The following is a 21,455-nucleotide window of genomic DNA, read 5'->3' as shown; positions in this document are numbered from 1 at the left end:
ACCTGCGTCCAATATTTCATGCTTAAGGGTATAACTAATCACTTACCTGGTACCTATAGATATTTCGTTCTTGCTGAGACCGACTCTGTATTGTGTCGCAAATTATAACAATCATTCAATGGATTCCCTTTCCAATGGCTAACCTAGGTAGGTACCTACCTACCTATATTATTCGTCATGCAAGTCGATTAATAATTAGTGGACCGATTATACCCGACGGATATCGTGGCCTGGTGTTGTTTTCTCACCATATAGCTCCGAGGGAAAGAGTTAGTTAATCCTAAAACCACCTGCCGTGGTGGATCGAATGTTGTCAACAGATCTGAGATATTTGGTTCGGAGTTTTGGGGTTGGTCAGTTGAGCGGGTTATGCAATGTCATTAACTCACCTCAGACGTCATGCAACAACCTATGCATGCTCTTCTGACAACTACCGCTAGATTGAATTCTATACCAATAGTCATTGAGAAGCTATATGAGGCTTAATCTTGGCGACGGCCTGCTATTGGTCACCTCGTTCAGGGCATTCAGCTTTGGATCAATGTTTTGTCAGCTTACCAGCGCTGAAAATTTCCATGCCAATTATTAAAGCTGTCATGGTCTTGGCTCTGGAGGTTGGGAACCTATAGGGTCTCCTCTAGCTTTCAATGCCGCTTTATAAGCTCCTCTACAGCAAAGCTTCATGGCCCGAAAGTGGACATTCTTCGGATATCGGTCCTGCTCTTGAATGGTTCGACAGCGAAGCTATTCACACCATATTGGGCTGATTAGGCTGCGTGTGAATGACTCGTGACACGATACTCCTATGGCTGGTCGTGATATGGAGTGCCACCGCCCTAAACTGGACATGGAATCGATGGAAATAGAGCCATTCGGGCGAGGGCAATAGCGACGGTTGAGCGAGAGTGAACACGCTATTCCCGCTCTGTTGCGCCCAAGAACTACTATATATAGTAGAGAAGCCTCCTCTTGAAGTCAAGATTTTGGATACAGAAATCACACACAACTTCCTCCATCTTCCAGACTATCAAACATCTTCAACCCTTTCTTCCAAAGAAATCAGTCAACATGCAGTTCAACCTCTTGTTCCTCGCCCCCTTGGCATCTCTGCTCCAGATCGCCACTGGTATGCCCACCGACACTGTCTACGAGATCAAGAAGCTCCCCACTGTGCCGTTCAACGAGACTCGATACTATGCCGAGCTCCAGGCCAGCAAGAACGGAGATGCGATCTCAAAGCGTGACAGCTGCGCCTCTGGTTACCCGTACAACCAGGGTGACATGGACGCCCTTATCTCGAGCTTGCAGAACGATGGGAAGACCGATTACATGCCGGCTGGGAGTGCCGCGGGTTGGTCTCTTGGTACCGCTGTGGTGAGACTTGACATATTTTCCGAAGGGTTGAGGGATGATAGTGGACTAACTGGCTGGATATAGGTTTGCACGTACAACCAATACGTCTTTGAAAACACCCACGTTTCTCATTGGGAGATGGGATGGGGTGCCGGCTACGTAAAGGGCCAGTGTTGCCCGAGCGAGAGTAGCAACCCGCAGTGGTTAGTATTCAAATTCCATATCAATGTCAAGTACATATTGCTGACTTACCAAATTTTGAATAGCTCTGGCGGCTCCTGCACGGGACACGGAGACAGTGGTCTCTCGGTTATCATATCTACCCATAACAGTGCCTCTACTTGTTAATCGGGCTCAACACGATTTCCGGTTGCCGGGTATCACTCGGGGCTACGGAGAGAATGGATTATCGGAGCCAGCTTCGTGATCTGAGGATAAAATGTTTATAACAAGTCGGGGGGCTCAAGGATAGTTGAATATAGACACTTGTAACCGCGCTGGCTATTTTATCGTTGTAGGAGTGGTATAGGAATATTTGAATGTCGAGGAAATAAAGTTCAAGTTCCGCTTAGTCAGTAGCCCCTTTTCACCCCTTTCCAACAAACAATCAAAAATATTTCTTTCTTGTCATTAGAAGCGAAGGCACAACGAAGGATCTCGCTCAAATTTTGAAGTCTTACTCTATTCAGCTACTCATGTCAAAAAGTCTGGTAATTAGGTAGGTAAGTATAAAGCTGTACGGAATTTCTCGCATTAACGAAATCAAAATGCTACCCTCGCTTCCTCAAAGCACTCCCCATACCCCTCAAATGCAACCCCGACTTAGGTTAGGAAATCTTTCAGTTGATGGGCATGCCGCCAGGAAGCTCAGTAAGCCAGCCGTCGAGATTCTCAGTGACGGTCTTGGTCTTAAGGCACTGGTTCGCCTGCTCGAGCGATTGGGTCTTAAGAGTGGCGCAGTTGATTCCTGATATCGGACAGATGTTCTTAGTAAGATAGTCATTGATCTACTCAGGGATGCATTTAACTTACGGTTGGCGAAGAGGTCAGAGTTGCAGTTAGCGTCCATAGCTCTTTGGAGCGCATCGCCCTTCCAGCCGAAGACGTAGTCGCCGTGGATTCCGTACCCGGTCTTGTCGCCGAAGGACCAGACGAAGGGCTGCGATCCGTCGGCTGGCCATTCTGCTTTGTTGTTGAAGGGACGGGTGTCCCAGTAGGTCTCGTAGAAGACTTGTGGAACCTGTGGGAACGCGTTTGATTAGTTTGTGGAATTACTCGGGTGGATATATGTGTGTTCTTACTGTAACGGGGTGAGTAGACGGGCAAGCATTGCCGTTGGGGTAGGCGACGTGGCTCTGGTGGTCCGGGCTGTCGACGTTTTTGCCGTCCCAGCAAGTCGGGAAGCGGATGGAGACCATGATACCGGCCGCGCATGTCCCGGTGGGGAAGTGGGTTGTCTGGCCACCTCGGGTCATGGACGATTGCAGGCAGGTAAAGTCCATGTACTTGTATCTCTTGTTTAACTCATCCGCAGTTCGGATGCTTGGGTCTCCGACTGTCATGCGGAAACCGGGCTTGAAGGCGGTGACCTTGCCGGACGACAGGTAGTAGACGGTCTGGCCGCCCTTGGCTTGTGTGAAACCGAGCTCGTTTCCGAAGGTGTTTACGCGGTGTAATGTTCCGTTTCGTGCCCTGAATGGCGCTGTTAGTACTCTTATCGATAAGGGCGGAAAAGGGGGAAGCCAGGTGCATCATACTTGAAGAAGAGAACAGCAGTCCAGTAGTTGGAGAAATCCTCAACTGGTGTACACGATGTACATGTTGCCGTTGTGGGCAAATCGTGTACGGTAGGGTCCATAGAAACATTGAAGGCATTTCCTCCAACGACCTGGTGAAGATGGGGCGACGGGTTCTCTCCAGGGTTAACGAGACTAGGAATATGTTAGAAAACCACCGATTATAGCTGATGTATGATACTAGCTTACGGATCTAGACGTTCGACGACGAGCTGCGAACACGAGAATCGAAGAGTCGCAGCAGCATTGACGCTAGGCGCGATGCCCGCGGTGGCCAGGAGAGCCAAATTCCTCAACTGCATTTTGATGTTGACAGGCTATGAAACACAGTATCGAATGTTGTCGATGCCGAATGCTTTTAAAATCGCCTCAAGGCTTCGGGAAACTCTGGAAAGGTAAGGGTAGGGATAACCGGGAAGTTATATGTCCCATCCTGTGTCGATGGGTTCATCTGAGCCCAGACGGCCTCAATTGCCGACGATCCCACGTTCCACTCAGCCATGTGGTCTTTCGAGGTCTGGGGTATATCCCAGGAAATTGAATCCTCTGGACCGATTGTGTTATAAATATATCAACGAATCGTTGGCGGTTCTGAGATTAAGTGTGGAATGCGACTGTCATTTAGCCAAATTGATTTTTGCCGGAGGCTGACCGTGAGTCCTGTCTGGTATACAACCCCAAAGAAGCTGAATTAATAGGTAGATAAGAGCTATAGTCAGTTAAGAGTCTTTGCTATCAGAAGTAATTGAATAGTAGAAACAAGAGTCCATGTACGTATTTACCTTGCACTTGAAGTTACCTAGAAGCAACGCCTCAGCATATCTACTTCATGGCCCATGGGCAAGTATGTGTAAAAACGAGGAGGATAAACACGGCAAGGCATATTGAAATACCTAGAAGCCGGAGCTATCCGAATTTAATTACCATTTCCATAGTCAATGTTACGCTTTGTTACTTATCCCTGACATGTCCTGCCTAATTGGTAGGAGTCTAACCATGAGAACCCATACTAATTGGCTGAGACGGTAGAAAAGACCTAGGAAACGTCTAGATTTATAGAACCTAGTAGGTATGTATTAGCGCGAGATCACGAATTGTGGGAACACATCACTGAAGTGCCGGCTGTTTTCTACGTGACAGGCATTATACATATTGGTCAGGGGCAAGAAACATGTGCAAATCCACGGGACCATGCCCAGCATGAAATTTTCAACAAGACGGCCCAGTGCTGGAATTTCACCTAATTAATCTGCGCTTCAAGAGGATAAAGATTACCAGAGGCCTATAGAACCTGAGAAATCTGGTCGATAATTCCAAATTCTAGGTAATGATGACGTCTTGAGTACAGAAATATAGATGGGTATTCTGCCGTTATATGCTAGAAGAGCTAGATGCAAAAAGAACTAGTATCTGTTGTGGAAAATAAGGATTGGTGAGTTTATGATGATGTATATAGCCATGATTCCGAGAAGACGCCGTGATCCTCTCGTTGGTGGCGTAATGTTCTACGATAGAATCTCGCGGAGTCCTCAATACCTAGTAGGTCAGAATACTTCAACAGAAAAGACCTGTTAACAAGTTTAGATGTTTTAGAAAAGTTTTTCATGATCGAGATCTTGAGAGAAGCAATAAAACTCATCGGCCCGAGTTCCCTCCTCGGGATTGATAATGGTAGGAGATATGTACATATTCCAAAAGACCGATCGATATAGGCCCCCAATTTACATGTGTTTATGTGGCGTGCTTTCTGGTTCGAGATTTCTACTCGTTGTTTTACCAAATGTAATCTCAGGTTGACGGACCTTCAGCAGGAACGTAATTCGACGAATTTGTTTCGCCTTTGGCGATGGGTCTGAAGGATGATCCTCCAGCCTTCGGGTTATCACCTCCTGTAGTCGATTGAATCTTGATACCTGCCGGCGCTGATTTTTCTGCCATAATATTAACCGTGAATCCTGTACGTGAGTTCCAAAGGCCACTCACCATCAGCAGGGGCGCGAGTTTTCTCGACGGCACTCATAAACTTCTTCTTTGCCTGTTCACTCATTATGAATATTTATTGTCTTGAATATTGAGATATTATGACATAGATTCCAATTCACCGGTGAAGAATACAAGACGTATGGGAGTGTATAGTGAGTCATGTATAAAAGATTTTAGTAGTGTTCATGAAGAGTTGTTGTCATAATGATACTTCCATCTCGATGATCTCATAATTCCTGACTAATTACGATGACAAAGCAAGAAAAAAGATAGTATTACCTAATATGCATTGAAGAGAGATATTAGGTAAGTAATGACTAAAGCTTACATAATTATTTTCCATGCATATATACCATACAAGGGCTTAGTCATCGGCTTAGTCACTTGTTTAGTCAGCATAGAATCTTTGAATTGACAATTTAATTTTTCGAAAATTCGTCGATCGCATTTCAAGCTTCTCAGCAGCGTCATGTCGGAGTCTGCGGGAACGCAGTCAATCCTCAACCTCAATGCACTGCTCGACAATCCCGTTTTCGCCGGAGGCTTCGGCCTCGCCTCTCTTGGGGCTATCTTGGCATTTGCTCGTCGCGGCGCAATCTCTGCTGGTGGAATGATTCGACGCCGCATGCTTGTCAATGTTGAGATTAGTAGACAAGACCCCTCATATCCCTGGATCCTTGCCTGGCTGTCGCAACCCCGCGAACAAACTTCTTTTCTAGCGAAAAGACTGACCCGTATCAACAAGCTATCCGTTACGACGACCACTAGTGCGACTCCGAACGGCCCTACAAGAGCAAGCTTCTTCTTGCAGCCTGGATATGGCCGACATATCGTGAAATACAAACATGCGTATATCGCTGTGAATAGGGAAAAGCAGGCAACAGCAAGGACGAATACGGGTGAACCGCACGAGACGGTGGAACTTACTACTTTATACGCGCATCGACATATCTTCGAGGACGTCTTCACCGAAGCGAGAGCTCTGGCACTGCAGGCGAATGAGGGAAAGACTGTGGTATACTCCGTGAGGAACTTCGATTGGGTCCCATTAGGTGAGCCTCGAAGGAAGCGACCACTAGGCAGCGTGATCCTAGACCAGGGAGTCAAAGAAGATATCGTAAATGACGCAAAAGACTTCCTTGCGCGACGGCAGTGGTATGTCGATCGTGGAATCCCGTATCGCAGGGGCTATCTCCTTTATGGACCTCCTGGCAGTGGCAAGAGTTCGTTCATTCAAGCATTAGCGGGCGAGCTGGACTTCAGTGTTGCTATGGTTAACCTAAGCGAAATTGGAGTGACGGATGATAAGCTTGCTTTTCTCCTCACTAAACTGCCTGAACGGACTATTCTCTTGTTGGAAGACGCCGATTCTGCATTCGTTAATAGGCGGAAACGCGATACAGATGGGTATACTGGCGGGACAGTCACATTTTCTGGACTGCTGAATGCTTTAGACGGGTTGTCCGCTGGGGAGGAGCGCATTGCTTTCCTCACTACGAATCATGTTGAACTTCTAGATCCCGCTCTGATCCGGCCAGGCCGAGTTGACATGATGGTTCGCATAGGTGAAGCTACAAAATTCCAGGCTGTCCAGATGTGGGATAGGTTCTACGGTGACGTGGATGTTGATGGCATTCACCGGGAGAGATTTTTGAATCGGCTTGATCAGCTAGGGCTCTTCCGCGAGGCCAAGGATGGGGAGCCAGTATCTCGTACGAGCACTGCTGCTATTCAAGGACTCTTCTTATTCAACAAGAATGATATGGAGGGCGCGATCAATATGGCTGAGCATCTCATCCCACCAAAGTTGGAAGCAGAGAAGTAGGCCGCCCAAGTATACATCATCTGTACAACATTTATATGTGATATATAAGATACCCCGTCTATTGACAAATTTTACGAAAATTCAACTTAATCCCATTCAGTCTTTTTTAGATGAAGTCCGTGAGTTTCTTTTTGTAGGCTCTTTCCCCGAGATGATCAGTCGTCAAATGCCGGTCTGAAGGAATGTAATCCATGGATTTGGTGGCGCTGTTATGCACAGCCCTTCCGAGATCCGAATCGCAAAATAAGAAAAGGACGCGATGCACCTCTGCAGCTGCCTATCTTACACATCGGGCGCATATCCGATGCTACGAATTTACGATTATCTGCTTTCGCAGCTCGATTTCCGAAGCTATGGCTGCACCGAGCGCCGTGACGATGCACAACCTCAGTGGCATCTGGGTGGTTGTAAGTATCCCCCCCCCTCACGGGTAATGGCAGAATCTAACAATCTCGTGCAGAGCAAGTACCTCTCAGATGACGCAGAGCCGTGTTACAAGCTCCAGGGAATGCCATGGGCTCTCCGGAAGTTCCTGTCACTCGTTACTATTACTAACAGAGTCACACAAACGAGCGACGAAAAAGGATGTACTCGGATCAAAATTTCCTCAACAATATCCGGTGGCTTTGAATTCGACATTGACCCATATATACTAGATGGCCGCGAGTCGTCTACAGCCCAAGGTTCCCAGCGCGTTCGCGCGCATTGGATCGATTTTAGGTGTCCCAAGCTAGCGAGCTTCGGCGGTGGCTTGATCGACCCTTATTTAACCCAGGATTGGCTTGAAGATGCGAGCGCCACTACGTGGGACCATGTGTACATCTACATACTAAATGCGAGGGGTGGTTGGACTGCAGAGTATGTTTGGGGCTTTGCCTTGAAGGATGGTCAGCGACATTTTGTTAAGAAGGTATTGATGAGGAAGGGCGAATATTCTATCAGAATGGCCATTGTTCATGACTGGAACGGGCCTCTACCACATCCCGATTAGGCAGAGCAGAGTTATTATAAGGGAATCCACGTCATTCATTTCCACATGAGGTTGTCATCCGGTTTCTTGTCGAAAGTCCTTGATGATTACCTTTCTACCAAAAAGCAAAATATGACCACTGTCTCGAGAAGTATTTAAACTTGGCTTTATAATGGAGAATGTGAAACCTTTAACAATAGGTAATCAACACAATTGGGTGGGTTGCATCGTTCATACGCCAATCTTAAGTCCCCTAATGCCGATCATCCGATGGATTTAAGTCACTTACTCTCAGCTCCTATTCATGGAGAATTCAGGGGGGTTGGGGGCTTTATCCGAACGACACATCATCGACAGCATCGCAATATCAAAATGGGTGTAAAATCGATCGGGCTAATATCCGCATACCACTTAAGGGTTTTACTTGGCAGCTCAGTAAAAGCAGGCTGTCCAATATGAGATTGGTTCTCCTATAATATATAGATGATAGGCTGCGTAGTTTTGCTTGTGGCCAGCTGGTTTTCAGCTCGAAATTTTCTTCTTGATGTAATGGTGGGCAGTGCGATATGTATAAGCCTTGGTCGAATTATCCCTTACTTAATCTCACTATACGGACAGCTCGACAGCCTTCTTCAACTTTATGATAATTCGGCCCTACACTTGAATGAGATGAATTCCCTCATGTACCTAAGTAGGTATGCAGGCATGGAGTTGCGAGACAATGTCTGGGGTGTACGGCAGATAGGATCATGTAAGTATGAGGCTGCAGACCAATCGGACATTCAAAAGAAAGCTTTTCTTTTCTGTACCAATTACGGCAAGTCGGCGACGCCAATCAGAGAATACTCCCCCAATAATATTCGTAGGGCTCTTCATGTCGTACAATAGAGTCTGGTGGCTTCCTGGGATCGCCATAAGCACTCGGTCAATGCAAGACATATTGGCGTGCAACCAGTTCGTCAACGCCTCCGTAGAATCCGATCGCATGTCAGAGACGCACGTAACCTTAAGTGATACAACACGGATTTACTTATGTCCAATAGCTCATCAAAGGGATTGTAACACGCATATATGGCCATCCAGAGTAGGAAAGTCAAGTGCCCAAGACATTCTTTTCACAGGCCGATGCAAATTAAAATACACGTAAGGCGGCCTGCCAGGATCTACTCCATATTAAATGCATCAGTCTGAGGATTTCTAGAACGTATTGTCTCAGATGCTTAATAGATCTTTAGAGTTGCTTTTTCCCTTCGCAGTATCACAGTTCTACATCAGTTATATGTTACAATTAGTATGTTTTGACATATCGACATGACTTCGCTGTTCCAGTTTATGAAAAGGTCTCCTAAATCTCGATATATTTGCCCGACTACACGAACCTAACGATGCTCTTCAATGGCGGTGAAGATTGGATTACAACTTTAGTGGGCGCACGAGATGCTATTGAACCCAGGAGCTCCGTGGTGGGAGGCCTGGGACCTGTGGTTATCGCTTTCGCATGGATATTAGCTGCCATATCGGTGTCAATTTTCGCCGTACGATTCTATGTCCGATTAACGTTCAGGGGGAAGCTCAGCCTCGACGACTATATCATAATTATCACATTGGTATGTAACCCAGTAACAACTTCCGGAGTATCTAGTAGCTCACAGAGTCCCAATTTAGATATTCATTGTGCTGAATAGTGTCTTTCTCACATTTGCATCTTCCTGGGGACTGGGGAGGCACATTCAAGACCTTCGCGACGACGAAAAGAGGAATTATGATAAATGGGTGTTCTTTTGTTACTGCCCTGCTATCATGTCCCCCGGATTCGGCCGCATTTCTTTTGCATTTTTACTATTGAATCTCACGCCGCCATCGAAAGCAAGAAGGAGACTACTGTGGGTAGTGATATGTGCGCAATTTATAGCCGATGTTGGGACGGTTATCATCATATACGCACAATGCAAGCCCGTTCAGGGGTTCTGGGATAAGAGAATTGAGGCGAAGTGTTGGCCCGCATATACACAGGTATACGCAGGTTATCTCCAAGGCTGTATGGGACAGCCCTAACCACAGGAAACCATCCTGCTTTCGGACAAGCTGAGGTGCTAACTAGTCATAGCGATATGTGCTCTGTCCGACTTGGTACTGGCCGTTTTCCCTTGTTCCCTCTTCTGGAATCTAAAGATGCATTGGAAGCAGAAGGCCTTTTTGACTGCGATCATGGGGCTGGGAATTTTGTCAGTTTTCTCCCACATAGATGATGTGTTCTATGAAGAATTTACTAACCGTCGTAATAATAGTGCTATGGTCGCGGCAATTGCCAAAACCGTATATCTAAAAGAGATAGATGGAATATTAGATCGAAGTTGTAAGTTGAAAGCACGAGTCTCGACGCCATCGACCGATGCTAAAGAATTATATAACCACAGACAATATGGCGATCCTCACGATATGGTGGACGTATGTGCTTCACCCCCTATCCTCCTTACGAATTCGTGGTGTGTGTTAATATCTTCAATAGTATCGAAGGCAACGTCGTGCTCATTGCTGTCTCAATACCTACCATAAAACCAATTTTAAATACACCACGAACAACGAAACAGAGCCAAAGTGACCGTGCTTACCATCTTAACACTTTCCTGTCACGGAAGAGGGCTCAGGAAAACATGTCTGGAGAGAGTCATGGACGTTTCACATCACTCCAAGAGCCCTCACTTGCCACTGGAATCGGTGGCGACGATAGCCAACTGGAGCTTCCGCGTAACACGCATCAACCAGGCGTCTTGGGGGAGAGTGGTAACAGAGAGAGTTCGGTCGGAATAAGGAAGGACATAACGGTTTCGATTACCTACCAAGAGTCGCAACAGTCACACATCCAATCACACTTGGACCAGAGCGAAGTTCGAGAAGTAGCGAATGAAACGCCCCCCATTGAAGCGGATAGCAAATATTACGCCTGAAACAAGATTTCGCGCACGTGGTGGTTACCGAAGGGTCAGTACGACGTGAGGGGGGCACGAAATGGAAGACATCGAGGAGATATACGCAACTAGAATCGGTTTCATGATTGAACTTCATACCCTTACATCATCGTTGATGTTTATACCCCAAAAGATTTTTTCTGGAAGATTCAGGGAGTGGAGGATTTCTAGGATTAATTAGCTTAGTAAGCAGAAATAGGGGTACATAAATGGTCTCTGTGTCGTGGACATTGTCGAAAATTTCGAGCAACTTTCTCGTAATACTTATTCACCCGACCAGCCGAACGGAAACGTATCATTAAGTTATCAAATGGCTCGGGAAGCTTGTGTAGGGGATTGGTGAAATTAGAGCAAATTCTTCGTTGGCAAGTGGTAATAATATTAGTATCCACTGAGCTGTATGAGATTCTAAGTCTATGACGGGAATGATTCTTCAGCGGCGGCTAAGTCTAGGAAACGCTCGAGAGCTTTGGAAGATGTGCTATGTCTGGGGAAGTCGACGGCTTCCATCGGAGATAATCAGCCAGCATTGGAATTGGGCTGGCTGCGCCGCTCGGAGACATTAAGGCCTGGTAGGTACCCCTGAAAGTGTGCCTTGGCATGCCGCATTTGCGCTACAAGAGGCTTTTGGGAGACGACAGTCTCCCAATCTCAATTCTAATCGAGTCTTTGGTGGTAAAAGTCCATGTAGCTAGATTAATTGATGTTGATGTTTTGCTACAAGTCCTTCGCTACTCTAGAGATACCATTATCCCTTCGGTTCGGACCATAGGAAGCTCGTATCTAGCACATCATCATATCATCATGGTTGTGCTAGATTTTGACCTGGAAAGAGACGTCCCTGACTTGACGGGCAAGGTTATATTGGTCACTGGAGGTAAGAATTCCACACCCTTCACCTTTTTCAGGCATTCGAATAGAGGGAAGATAGTAGATGCACGGTATTGATACTCCTAGACAGGCACAGCTGGTTTGGGCGCATCGTCGGTCGGTCTCTTGGCAAAACGCAACCCATCGCGTATCTACATCACCGGTCGCAATTCTGAGGCGGCCAATAATGTCATTCGGGACATTCGACGCGAAACACCTGAAAGCAAGGCGGAAATTCATTTCATCAAATGTGATCTTACCAATCTATCGTCGGTAAAGGAGGCGGCCGGGTATCTTCTCGAGCGAGAGTCTCGTCTCGATGTTCTTATGGCGAATGCCGGCATCATGGCCACGTCTCCAGGATTGACAAAAGACGGCTATGAAGTGCAGTTCGGTACCAATCACATAGGACACGCCCTAATGATTCGGAAGTTGTTGCCTCTACTTGAGAAGACGGCCGCACTACCGGGAGCTGATGTGCGTATCATTTCGCTGGCTAGTGTGGGTTTCGTCATGGCGCCCCGACAGGACGGGATTGTATTCGATGAGCTGAGGACTACTCAGGATTATTGGATCTTGGGCCCGTGGCAACGGTACGGCCAAAGCAAGTTAGCTAATATTCTATACGCCCGCGAGCTGGCCCGTCGCTACCCGTCCATCACAACCGTCGCCATACACCCAGGTACCACACCAACGAATCTCATCAGCGGCTTGTCGCTCAAGAACAAGTCTGTAGTCTGGCTTGGGACGATGGGCCAGTCTCAGACACTGGAACAAGGTCCTTGGAATCAGGTATGGGCGGTTGGCGCTCCTAAGGATAAAATCGTATCAGGAAACTTTTACGAACCGGTAGGGATTAATTCGGAAGATCAGCTGAACTCACATGCTCTCAATCAGAACTTGGCTGAGAAGCTTTGGGATTGGACGGAGAAAGAGATCAAGGCGTACCTATGATAACATGATACTGCCAGCCATCGCAGGCACGCATGCAGACTAGAAGAGACTGCCTGGCTAATCTGGGGGGGGCTTGGTCGACATCGTTTCCAACAGTGAGTGTTCAAGTATGTTCGAAAAGTAGCTAAGGAGACCACGTTATTAACCCCTGACTTTGGATACGATTTATCTAGGATACCCTGAAGGGAGGGGGGTGGGGGATAGAAGGTATTTGGATGTCAAATAGATCAGTGATTTTGATATGGACTGGATAGAAATGGAAATCTTGAGTTTCTATCGGGCGATCTAGATTATTGTCGCGTAGGGAACGCGGTGTACCTGCGCTAAGGCCAGTCGCCAACAGGTCTCCTACCGTTTGAATTGGATGGTATATTCATATTTTACGGTTTCGGTCTGCTAATCAGTATAATGTACGCTTAACTATTTCGATTCCTTGTTGGGAGGTCATAGCTTTGAAGTTTACGTGGTGAATTGTTATAAAAAAGGCAAGTACCAGGTACATGTTGACAATTTCCCCCTTTTCGGAATAAGTATCCAAAATATACTGCCTAGGTACCTAGGTACTGTTTAAAGTACCTACCTATAGTAGGCAGTACATACATACATGTATGTAACTAAAGATAGATTTCTTAAACCTGATTGGTTTGATTAGAGGGTGTTGCTACGGAGAGTGGGCCCTGGCCTTAAAACAAACTGAAATAATTGGCTGATTGTACAGTTGTTTGGTAAATCGGAAGCTATTCACACTCATCTTGTCGCATAGCAACGAAACCTTAATCTTTTTTGGTATTTGTGCACCCCTTGTATCTAGGTATCTACACTTTCCATGAGTCATCCAAATGCTCAATAAAAAAGCTGGCTGATTCTGCTGCCTGTGGAAGTCTATATGTAATTCATCCCCCACAAGTTAATTTCATTTGTTTTTTCTTTTCTCTTCAACAATTTTGACAATTTCCATTTTGTACAAACTTGACTACAGAAAAGCATACGACACGCTACACACTTATTACAACACAACTTGTACTTTTGCATTTTGTACAAGCAACCTGTTGCATTTTTCCTATAATTCAACACATTGCTGCATTCATACAACGCAACAATGACTTCTGGTCAGAACCACTCCACCGGATTCTTCAATGCTCGTTGGTTCGGTAATACCACGAGCTCATCTGAGCCCGACGATAACCCCTGGGGTCAGCCCTTCAACAGCATCAACACTGAGGCTCCGCCTCAACCACCGCACCGGGCAGAGGGTGCATTTAACGTGTTTCTTAACATGATGTTTCCCAAACCCCAGGAGTCCAATGATCAGGATACTAAGTCCGACAAGGGTGGAAAAAAAGAGTATGTATCTCCTTGAATGTGCTCGGGATATTTATGTTTCCATGCTAACATAATTTCTAGCTCCTCCACGTCCATGACATCGGACGCAACTACGAACGACCTTTTCGAGCAGAACATGAAGTCCTGCTCGGACTTCATCGATGATCACGTGAAGTCTGACGTTCATTCGGGCAAGTCAAGGGTGAAACGAACGGAGTCACTCAACTGTAACCAACTCCTTGTGATTATCCTCGGGGCATCCATGAACTCTAGCGAACTTCGCTGCCGCGTTCAACGATGGGCTACCGAGGCGGGTGCCGAGCTGAGCGAGGACGACTCTCTCATGCTACGAGTACTACCTCTCAAGCACGAAGCTTTGAGTCAGATCGTAGCAAAGATCATCCGAACCGATAATACGCCTTCCACCCAGGACATTATCCACTGCGCGACTGTGCGTTTTGAAACGCTTAACTATGTCGCGAAGGGTATTTTTTGAGCTGGTCTTGTTTCCACTAGGCACAATGTAGGGTAACGAACGGATTACCTACGCGCCACACTTTGTTTTTCTGAGAATAGGGACATGGGTTTCAGGTGCCTTGGAGCATTGGGCGACGACCTTGTCTTTCTTCGGCATAGTTCTGTTTTCTTTTTTCTCTCGTTTTTTTCTTTTAGCCCTAACATCCATTAGAGGAAACGACTGTTAATCCAGATCGTTTCCTCAGGATTATAATGGGATTAATACCACAGAGTCACAATATGACGTAAGACCAAAGATGATATGTAAATGAGATCCTAGCTATGATCTCTCGTGCTTTAAATGTCTGTAGAAATGAAGTAGCTCTGTATAGAATGGGCGCTTGGTAGTGGAATGGTCTTTAGGGCAAGTGAAAAGATGCTCTAGGGCAAGAGACCGGTAGATATCGCATTGGTATGGGATAATGGCTAGGTGTGTGGTTATTTACGGTAGTTTACGACAGCTGCCGAAACACAGCATTAAGAATATGATCTTATGGTCGCTTGGAAATTGTAGATAAAGATAGGTAGCTAATACATTGAATAGGCAATGAACAGTCGTCATTGAGCTGTTGTTCTGTTCGGATTAGAGGCAGTACATATATACCTAGTAGATAGATCCTCATTGTGCAGAGAAGAAATGGACAGAGATGAACGGAAACATGGAAATAATCACCATTCTTAAAAGATTATCCTAGATTATATCGTATGTGAATACGTTGATATGAAACCCTGGCAAATATAGGGCAATCATAAGATCAGACCCGTGATTGCTTTCTCAAAATTTGAGGCTATGAAAACGTTCCAAGATGTTACGATATTCTTGATCTTCCATTGGTTGTTAATCGCCATAAAGTCGGATGGGCAATCTGGTATGTTTGTAGCTCGTTAGATATATATAGCGGTAATCCGACCTTCACATCAGGAGCTACACCTAGGAGCCATTTGCTTTCCTTTTCATTATCTGTACTATATGGCATAAGATCGCTTATTATGTGATGATTAAATGTATAAACACGTTTGGCCCAATGGACTCGAATAAAACAAATCATTTCCATGGCTAATTAATCATAATGAGGCCTAAATACCATCATCATCTAATACTATAATTCAGGAGATATTTTCAATATAATGGCTGTCACGCGACGAGAACTTCGTACCGTTAACGCGTACACTCGTTTCGTACCTTCCTATAGTTCAAGTAAAGAAACCATCAACGATGAGTCAACCAGGCATCTACTTATTTTCTGCCCATTTCCACCACCTCCTATTCTATCGTGCACACATCAAAACATTTAATCTGCTACTTCCGATAAACCTTTTCCTTACCTTCAGAAACATTCTTCCCAAGAAATACTTTTCTCGGAAAACTTATTTCTCCTTTAAACAATTTTGTCAATATTTTGACAACTCACACTCGACACACGCATCTGCTTTATTTGCACCACCCCCTACATTTTCCTTAGTTAAGTTTACTTTAACAACACCACGCGTACTCAACACCAACATGGCGCATCATCGAAAGGGCTCAAGTGCATCTGATCGCAAAGATGACAGCACACACCTCGTCGTAGAAATGCAAGCCCAGCCAAACAATGGTCACGAGGGCCGTCATTTCCATGGCACAGCTACCGGCGCCGGCAGCGTCGTGAGCCGTTCTCACCCCGCTGGCTCACAGTCCCTCCAGCCAATCAATCTGACTCTGAACATGGTATCCCCTCCCCCTGCCACCAACACTGAGAATCCGAATCAGGACAAGAAGATGAGGTATGACTTCCCGCAAACGTGTACCCAACACCCATGATATTCACGTGCTTATATAATCCACAGTCTTCCAGAGGGACATCGAAGTCACGCACGCGCCGAATTAGACGTCATCGCAGACGAGGGTAAGAAGGTAGAACCGTCTAATAAGCCTATTAAGGACCGCCTATTCCAGCTTACCAGTGACGAACTCTGTGAGATAGTTCTATCCCTGTGCATGGAGTCTGATGACGTGAATCGTCGGGTCATCGGAGCGGTCGATAGCTACGAAACCAAGGAGACTAGCACCGCGGACGAGTTCTTAGTTATCCGCTTGCTGATGCTCGATCAAGTGAGCTTGGTGGCCATAATCCTCGGTATTTGTATGGCGGATCCGACGGGTTCGGTAGAGAAGTTCATCCGACGGCTTCTCGACGGCTTCGAGGCCCACAAGAAGCTTACTAGTCACCCGTCTTAATTCGAATTGGGATACCTTGGAGGGATTTTGAGGTGGAGAAACCAGGGTATTCTTGAGAATTTGGGGATTGGTGGTTGTCAAGACGCACATTGATGAGTTGGAGTCTTGATACTGTTGTTATTATATTCTGGTACTCGGCTTCGTTGATGGCCGCGGTCCTTTTAAGATCGCGGAGGACTGCCATTCCCCAGGGTAGCACCAATAAGAAAATACTATTGGTCTGACTAACTAAACGCAAATGACTTTAGTCGTAATCTCCGGTGTTAATTAAATACATGAGCTCATGAGATGATATTTAGCTCATCTAAAACGCTTGTAGCGTCAGACATCGGTCTTCCTCTAGGTTGGTAGCTAGAGGTCTATGGGATCGGGATTTGGCCCGTAGAATTCCCGTAAGGGTCATCTATATATATATATATATATCGTGTTCTCTATAGCGAGAGTAGTTAGGAGCTCCTCGCGTAACAACGTTTTTGTTTCTTGGTCTTTTGGTTCCGCCTCGCGACACCATTTAATAAGTCAGAATGTCGCTTTGAGACCCTTACAGATATATACGGCGCAATCATATGGCCAAAACAGTGATTGCTTCCTGGAAACTTAAGCCTATCAAAACATTCCGATATGTATTGCGAGTTTGCTAAGGTTAGGTATATTTAGTCTATTGGCCAAGTTTATTATTGAGTCTTATTAAAAGATATGTTTGACATTTAATTACCTATGTTTGTATCATGTTATACATCAGGTAGGTAGGCGCAATCCAACCTCAGCTTCACAAGCTTGGACATTTGCCCCCCTTTTTCATCCAAGCATTTCACTATCTAGGTACACTATGCCTACACATCTATCATATAAATACCTACCAGGTAATTAAAAGGGTATATCGATGTATTCGAATAATATAAGCCATTATTGTGGTTAGCTAATTGTAATAAGGCCCAACTTTTATCACCTAATACTATGATTCGGGAGATGGATTCAATATTCTCGTTAATATGCTCGTCGCGTAGCAACGAAAGCTTCAGCCTTTCAATGCGCATACGCGTTTTATTACTAAGTACCTACTAAATAAGTACCTAGGTAGGTCATAAGTAAAAAATGTATCAACCGTGAATCATCCACTCGTTCACTATTTTTCTGCCTATTTTCACCACTTCTCATGTTAACGTATCCATACAGATAACATCAATTCTATCCCAGAGATAAACATAAACTTCTTCTCCACCAAACATATTCCTCAAGGAACATTTTCCGCGAGAAATATTTTCTTGAAGAACCATGTTACTTAACGACTTTATTTCGACTATTATACCAACCCTCTCGCAACCCGATTCTTCTACGCGTACAACCATATATAATACCCTCTATCTTAACATCTCGCATTCGCAATGCCACACCCACACAACAATGGCATGCCGGCTTACTGGCAGCCTCACCCAGATATTTCCGGCGAATACTTCGCCAACATGCAAGCTGGTCCATCTCATGGTCATACCTTTCGCGGTCAAGCTACTCACGGTGGCCCTGCCAAGACTAAACCTGAGAACCGCCCGCAGCTGGGACAACCGATTAACATGACCTTAAACATGAACATCTCTTAGCCTGCGCCTAAGGTGACCGATAAGAATAACCAGAGGTATGACTCCCCATGAATTTATATGACACACTTTTTCATGATACTTACAACATTCCCCAGTCCCCCCAACGGAAAGGAGGGCGAGGCAAACTATTGCCTAAACTGGATGGCCGAACGCGCCAAAGATTTACCCCCCACTCCACTGTCCAAAGACCAATGGGTGAAGCAACTGAGCGGCGCCGAGCTACGCCAGTTAGTGCTAGCTACTTGCATCAATTCCCGAGAGCTAAACTGCCGGGTTACCAACTGGGTAGACCATAAGGAGGCGGAAAAGAAAGTCAAGGTCAAGATCGACCACATTTCTATGTGAATTCAACATTTGAATCAGCAGGACGTGGCGGAATTGGCTATTTAGATTCGGGGACGGGATTTGACCGAGTCGACTCAGAAGATAATTGACGGCCTCGTGGACTCGTTCAGATCCTGACGAGACATGGCCTGCTTTTTGTCCGGAGTTGGAATAGGCCAAGGGACGTTTTGAAGAGGATACTGGGCACTTACTAGCTGTCGGTTATTTGGAGTTTTGAGGATTGGCATGATGTCTGCTACGGTCATATAGTCCCGACACCGTGTTATTGTTATTATTTCCTTACACATGCCTTGATTACCTAGGTAGTGGCTGTGTGGATCCCTCTAACATTGGCAAGGGCTCGTGATATTGAGCATCAATGAGAAGACGCTATTGGCATGACTACCTATACATGACTAAGACTCTACTTACAATCCCTCGTATTGAAAGCGTGAACAGCTAACGGATTGAAGAATAGTTTCTTGACCGTTATCGAAAGCGTCTATGGAACTGCTGTTCTAAAATAAGGGGCAGCCATGTGGGTTGTAGATGAGAGTGTTACTGATTGCGAACTTTCTGTTTGGAGTCATAATCAAACTGATTGCTGACTGTCATAAAGGTTGTTTGGTATATACATACAAGGGTAATCCGATACTAGCACAACATGTTTGGGGTTCCTCTTCTTGATCTTATCAAATATCATGCACACTGAATTTAACCAATAAGGAGCACTGTGTCTCCCTCCCCTTTAGGTCCAACATGCGGATGAAACTCCAGCCTGGGACGGCGTACAAGAGCCTCACTGCAGCAACGGCGAAGACAGGATTCTCCGCGAAGCTGATATCACTCTTGATAAGAATACGGAGGAATACCAACTCATTGTCGTCGTACTCCCATTCCAGCACCTCATTCCAGATTGGATCAGTCGCGGGTGGGTTTTCACCCCTATGCAGGAAGCCGAGCCTATGTTGCTTGTAGGGGCTAGTCTTGCGTTTAGGATGGGCTCCTCCCAACTCATCAGTATGGACAATTGTGCAGGTGACGTATGGTTTAACATCATCTTTATCCACGCCCTCCGGGACAGGAAGATCCGTCGCACCCGCGACATGGAGCAGTAACCTCTTTCTCCTTCCCGTGTTGATATTCATACTGCCACCCGCCCTTAGGGCTGCCGGCTTTAAGACGTAACCATCGGTACCACTGAAAAGTGCCTCGTTGATTTGCATGCTAGCATTGAAGGTTTGCCAGTTCATGGCGCAAATGTGCGCTCCGATTCCCCAGAATGGGACCTGCTTCAAATTTTTGGATGTAATACGCGTGCCTTTTGGGAACACGCGCATTAGGTGCCGAGAATTATGCTCAGCAATCTTCTCATTCGATCCAGGCATTTTTGACGCGAGTCCTGTCTCTGATACGTTGATTAGGTGGTCGTGAGGGCCGTCCTTGAGGACGCTCTCAAACCAAGAGTTGTCTTTTGGCTTCACGGACTGGGCGTAAACACCCAACTCTGCAAGCTCCGGAATGATAGCACCAGAAACCGTAGCTTTCTTTTTAGCTAGATATGCCGCTCGTGCCTGTTTCTCTTCCTCATCTTCGGGGCTGGTGTCATTCTCTTCATCACTTATGTCTTCCTCGTCAGGTAAATGGTATTCGACGATTAAGACTATTTTGGACCCGAGTTCTGCTAATGTTACCGGGTCGCTGTCACCCTCTTGCTCGCGATGACCTTTTTCTCGTACGGCTTTGCTTAGTAAACGGTCACCGAAGACTTCTTTCATGATCTCAACGAGCCTTAGCTGTCCTTGTGCATTGCAATGGTTCTCTAGCGAAAGCATGATTGGCGCGGCTCGGTATCCTTGTGCGTTGGTAGATTGCGTGGCTTCTCTATCAATAACATCACGTATGGTCTCACATACGGCACGAAATGGGATGTGAGAAACTAGGGTGTATCCATGAGTGACCTTAGGTTCTTCTTTGTTATCCTCGTTATCCCAGGCGTCGATCTCGACGCAGCGGGATCCGGTGTTAAGCGCTGTCTCGTACGCTGTGGCAGAGGATTTACCGGTAAGTTGATGGCCTAGAAGATAGGTATTGTGGCTGGAGCTGATAAAATATTCTGGGAGCGGATAAGACCTGTCCGTCACTTCGAAAGGAACGTTAATGTGCGACTTGTTAAGTAAAGCCCTTAAGCCATCACCAGGCTGTTCCGATTCTAAGCCAACTTCTTCCTCCCGTAGTATGTTTTCTTTGATGAGGAATGTCTTCAATGCGTGGCTGACTCTCAACTTGGTCTTCGTAATATCGGTTTGCCGTGTGCTATGGCCGCCCCCCGCGATAGTGGTATTGTCAATTTCTTGGCCAACATCTTCGTCATATTCCCAAGGGGAAAGTTTCGATAGAGGGTTCAGCTTAGCGAACTTGGAAGCGAGTGAATCGGCCATAACTAGGTTATATTGGTGTAGTCAATGAAAAATTTCAGGTTTTTTAGGGATATGATGAGAAGGACAAGAAGATAGACGATCGATCCCGCATCCTAATTGACTTTAGGGAAAGCCTGGAACACACCTAGGTAAGCTTACGTAACTGTAGGACTAACGCGCTAACGTGGAAAGGCCTGGGATCAGCAAGGTCCCTTCTTCAGCCCTATGTATTAATGGGGTTAGTTGATTGGCTAGCTTTGGTTCAGGGGTAAATGGGGTGCGCTAACAAGGGTAAGATTAGTGCTTTTATTGAAGAGTGATTGGCTGTTTGAACTT

The 21,455-nt window shown here is 46.0% G+C and overlaps 10 protein-coding genes across 10 annotated transcripts; 7 read left to right on the top strand and 3 right to left on the bottom strand.

The window, feature by feature from the left end:
* Positions 1-454: 454 nt before the first annotated feature.
* GGS22DRAFT_70572 (uncharacterized protein) lies at positions 455-2,059 on the top strand. Its single transcript, XM_047967862.1, has 3 exons — positions 455-1,374; positions 1,438-1,556; positions 1,620-2,059. Exons 1-3 carry the CDS (start codon positions 1,069-1,071, stop codon positions 1,699-1,701), a joined length of 507 nt encoding a protein of 168 aa, XP_047823228.1. The 5' UTR covers positions 455-1,068; the 3' UTR covers positions 1,702-2,059.
* A 133-nt stretch (positions 2,060-2,192) lies between these two features.
* Positions 2,193-3,451, bottom strand: GGS22DRAFT_184971 (uncharacterized protein; the record flags this gene model as incomplete). Its single annotated transcript, XM_047964256.1, has 5 exons — positions 2,193-2,320; positions 2,386-2,593; positions 2,655-3,045; positions 3,111-3,284; positions 3,339-3,451. The coding sequence occupies 5 exons, from the start codon at positions 3,449-3,451 to the stop codon at positions 2,193-2,195; spliced, it is 1,014 nt and encodes a 337-aa protein (XP_047823227.1).
* Positions 3,452-4,937: 1,486 nt separating this feature from the next.
* GGS22DRAFT_196939 (uncharacterized protein) lies at positions 4,938-5,312 on the bottom strand (the record flags this gene model as incomplete). Its single annotated transcript, XM_047965911.1, has 2 exons — positions 5,133-5,312; positions 4,938-5,080 (listed from the first exon to the last, which is right to left on the bottom strand). Exons 1-2 carry the CDS (start codon positions 5,194-5,196, stop codon positions 4,938-4,940), a joined length of 207 nt encoding a protein of 68 aa, XP_047823226.1. The 5' UTR covers positions 5,197-5,312.
* Positions 5,313-5,572: 260 nt separating this feature from the next.
* Positions 5,573-7,553, top strand: GGS22DRAFT_153770 (BCS1 N terminal-domain-containing protein). The gene is made up of 2 exons (XM_047959917.1): positions 5,573-7,354; positions 7,427-7,553. The coding sequence occupies exon 1, from the start codon at positions 5,602-5,604 to the stop codon at positions 6,955-6,957; it is 1,356 nt and encodes a 451-aa protein (XP_047823225.1). The 5' UTR covers positions 5,573-5,601; the 3' UTR covers positions 6,958-7,354; positions 7,427-7,553.
* GGS22DRAFT_184968 (uncharacterized protein) lies at positions 7,311-7,948 on the top strand (the record flags this gene model as incomplete). The annotated part of the gene is made up of 2 exons (XM_047964255.1): positions 7,311-7,364; positions 7,418-7,948. 2 exons carry the CDS (start codon positions 7,311-7,313, stop codon positions 7,946-7,948), a joined length of 585 nt encoding a protein of 194 aa, XP_047823224.1.
* Positions 7,949-9,193: 1,245 nt separating this feature from the next.
* Positions 9,194-11,186, top strand: GGS22DRAFT_70547 (uncharacterized protein). Its single transcript, XM_047967861.1, has 6 exons — positions 9,194-9,534; positions 9,593-9,965; positions 10,035-10,152; positions 10,216-10,283; positions 10,345-10,375; positions 10,437-11,186. The coding sequence occupies exons 1-6, from the start codon at positions 9,313-9,315 to the stop codon at positions 10,873-10,875; spliced, it is 1,251 nt and encodes a 416-aa protein (XP_047823223.1). The 5' UTR covers positions 9,194-9,312; the 3' UTR covers positions 10,876-11,186.
* A 514-nt stretch (positions 11,187-11,700) lies between these two features.
* GGS22DRAFT_184966 (NAD(P)-binding protein) lies at positions 11,701-12,720 on the top strand (the record flags this gene model as incomplete). The annotated part of the gene is made up of 2 exons (XM_047964254.1): positions 11,701-11,773; positions 11,858-12,720. The coding sequence occupies 2 exons, from the start codon at positions 11,701-11,703 to the stop codon at positions 12,718-12,720; spliced, it is 936 nt and encodes a 311-aa protein (XP_047823222.1).
* Positions 12,721-13,819: 1,099 nt separating this feature from the next.
* On the top strand, positions 13,820-14,539 carry GGS22DRAFT_184965 (uncharacterized protein; the record flags this gene model as incomplete). The annotated part of the gene is made up of 2 exons (XM_047964253.1): positions 13,820-14,064; positions 14,125-14,539. 2 exons carry the CDS (start codon positions 13,820-13,822, stop codon positions 14,537-14,539), a joined length of 660 nt encoding a protein of 219 aa, XP_047823221.1.
* A 1,524-nt stretch (positions 14,540-16,063) lies between these two features.
* On the top strand, positions 16,064-16,777 carry GGS22DRAFT_184964 (uncharacterized protein; the record flags this gene model as incomplete). Its single annotated transcript, XM_047964252.1, has 2 exons — positions 16,064-16,323; positions 16,387-16,777. The coding sequence occupies 2 exons, from the start codon at positions 16,064-16,066 to the stop codon at positions 16,775-16,777; spliced, it is 651 nt and encodes a 216-aa protein (XP_047823220.1).
* A 2,345-nt stretch (positions 16,778-19,122) lies between these two features.
* On the bottom strand, positions 19,123-21,185 carry GGS22DRAFT_153763 (PLC-like phosphodiesterase). The gene has a single exon (XM_047959916.1). It carries the CDS (start codon positions 21,138-21,140, stop codon positions 19,392-19,394), a length of 1,749 nt encoding a protein of 582 aa, XP_047823219.1. The 5' UTR covers positions 21,141-21,185; the 3' UTR covers positions 19,123-19,391.
* Positions 21,186-21,455: the final 270 nt, after the last annotated feature.

The sequence above is a fragment of the Annulohypoxylon maeteangense genome (assembly GCF_022496945.1).
Source record: "Annulohypoxylon maeteangense strain CBS 123835 unplaced genomic scaffold GGS22scaffold_2, whole genome shotgun sequence".
Taxonomy (NCBI): Eukaryota; Fungi; Ascomycota; class Sordariomycetes; order Xylariales; family Hypoxylaceae; genus Annulohypoxylon; species Annulohypoxylon maeteangense.
The sequence above is the reverse complement of the archived record's forward strand: the minus strand, read 5'-3'. Positions and strand labels throughout refer to the sequence as shown.

Coding starts and splice junctions, on each gene's coding strand:
- GGS22DRAFT_70572 (XM_047967862.1), top strand. CDS start 1,069: ATGCAGTTCAACCTCTTGTTCCTCGCCCCCTTGGCATCTCTGCTCCAG. Junction 1,375..1,437: donor GGTCTCTTGGTACCGCTGTG/GTGAGACTTGAC, acceptor GGCTGGATATAG/GTTTGCACGTACAACCAATA. Junction 1,557..1,619: donor GAGAGTAGCAACCCGCAGTG/GTTAGTATTCAA, acceptor AATTTTGAATAG/CTCTGGCGGCTCCTGCACGG.
- GGS22DRAFT_153770 (XM_047959917.1), top strand. CDS start 5,602: ATGTCGGAGTCTGCGGGAACGCAGTCAATCCTCAACCTCAATGCACTG.
- GGS22DRAFT_70547 (XM_047967861.1), top strand. CDS start 9,313: ATGCTCTTCAATGGCGGTGAAGATTGGATTACAACTTTAGTGGGCGCA. Junction 9,535..9,592: donor ATATCATAATTATCACATTG/GTATGTAACCCA, acceptor GTCCCAATTTAG/ATATTCATTGTGCTGAATAG. Junction 10,376..10,436: donor ATCCTCACGATATGGTGGAC/GTATGTGCTTCA, acceptor TATCTTCAATAG/TATCGAAGGCAACGTCGTGC.
- GGS22DRAFT_153763 (XM_047959916.1), bottom strand. CDS start 21,140: ATGGCCGATTCACTCGCTTCCAAGTTCGCTAAGCTGAACCCTCTATCG.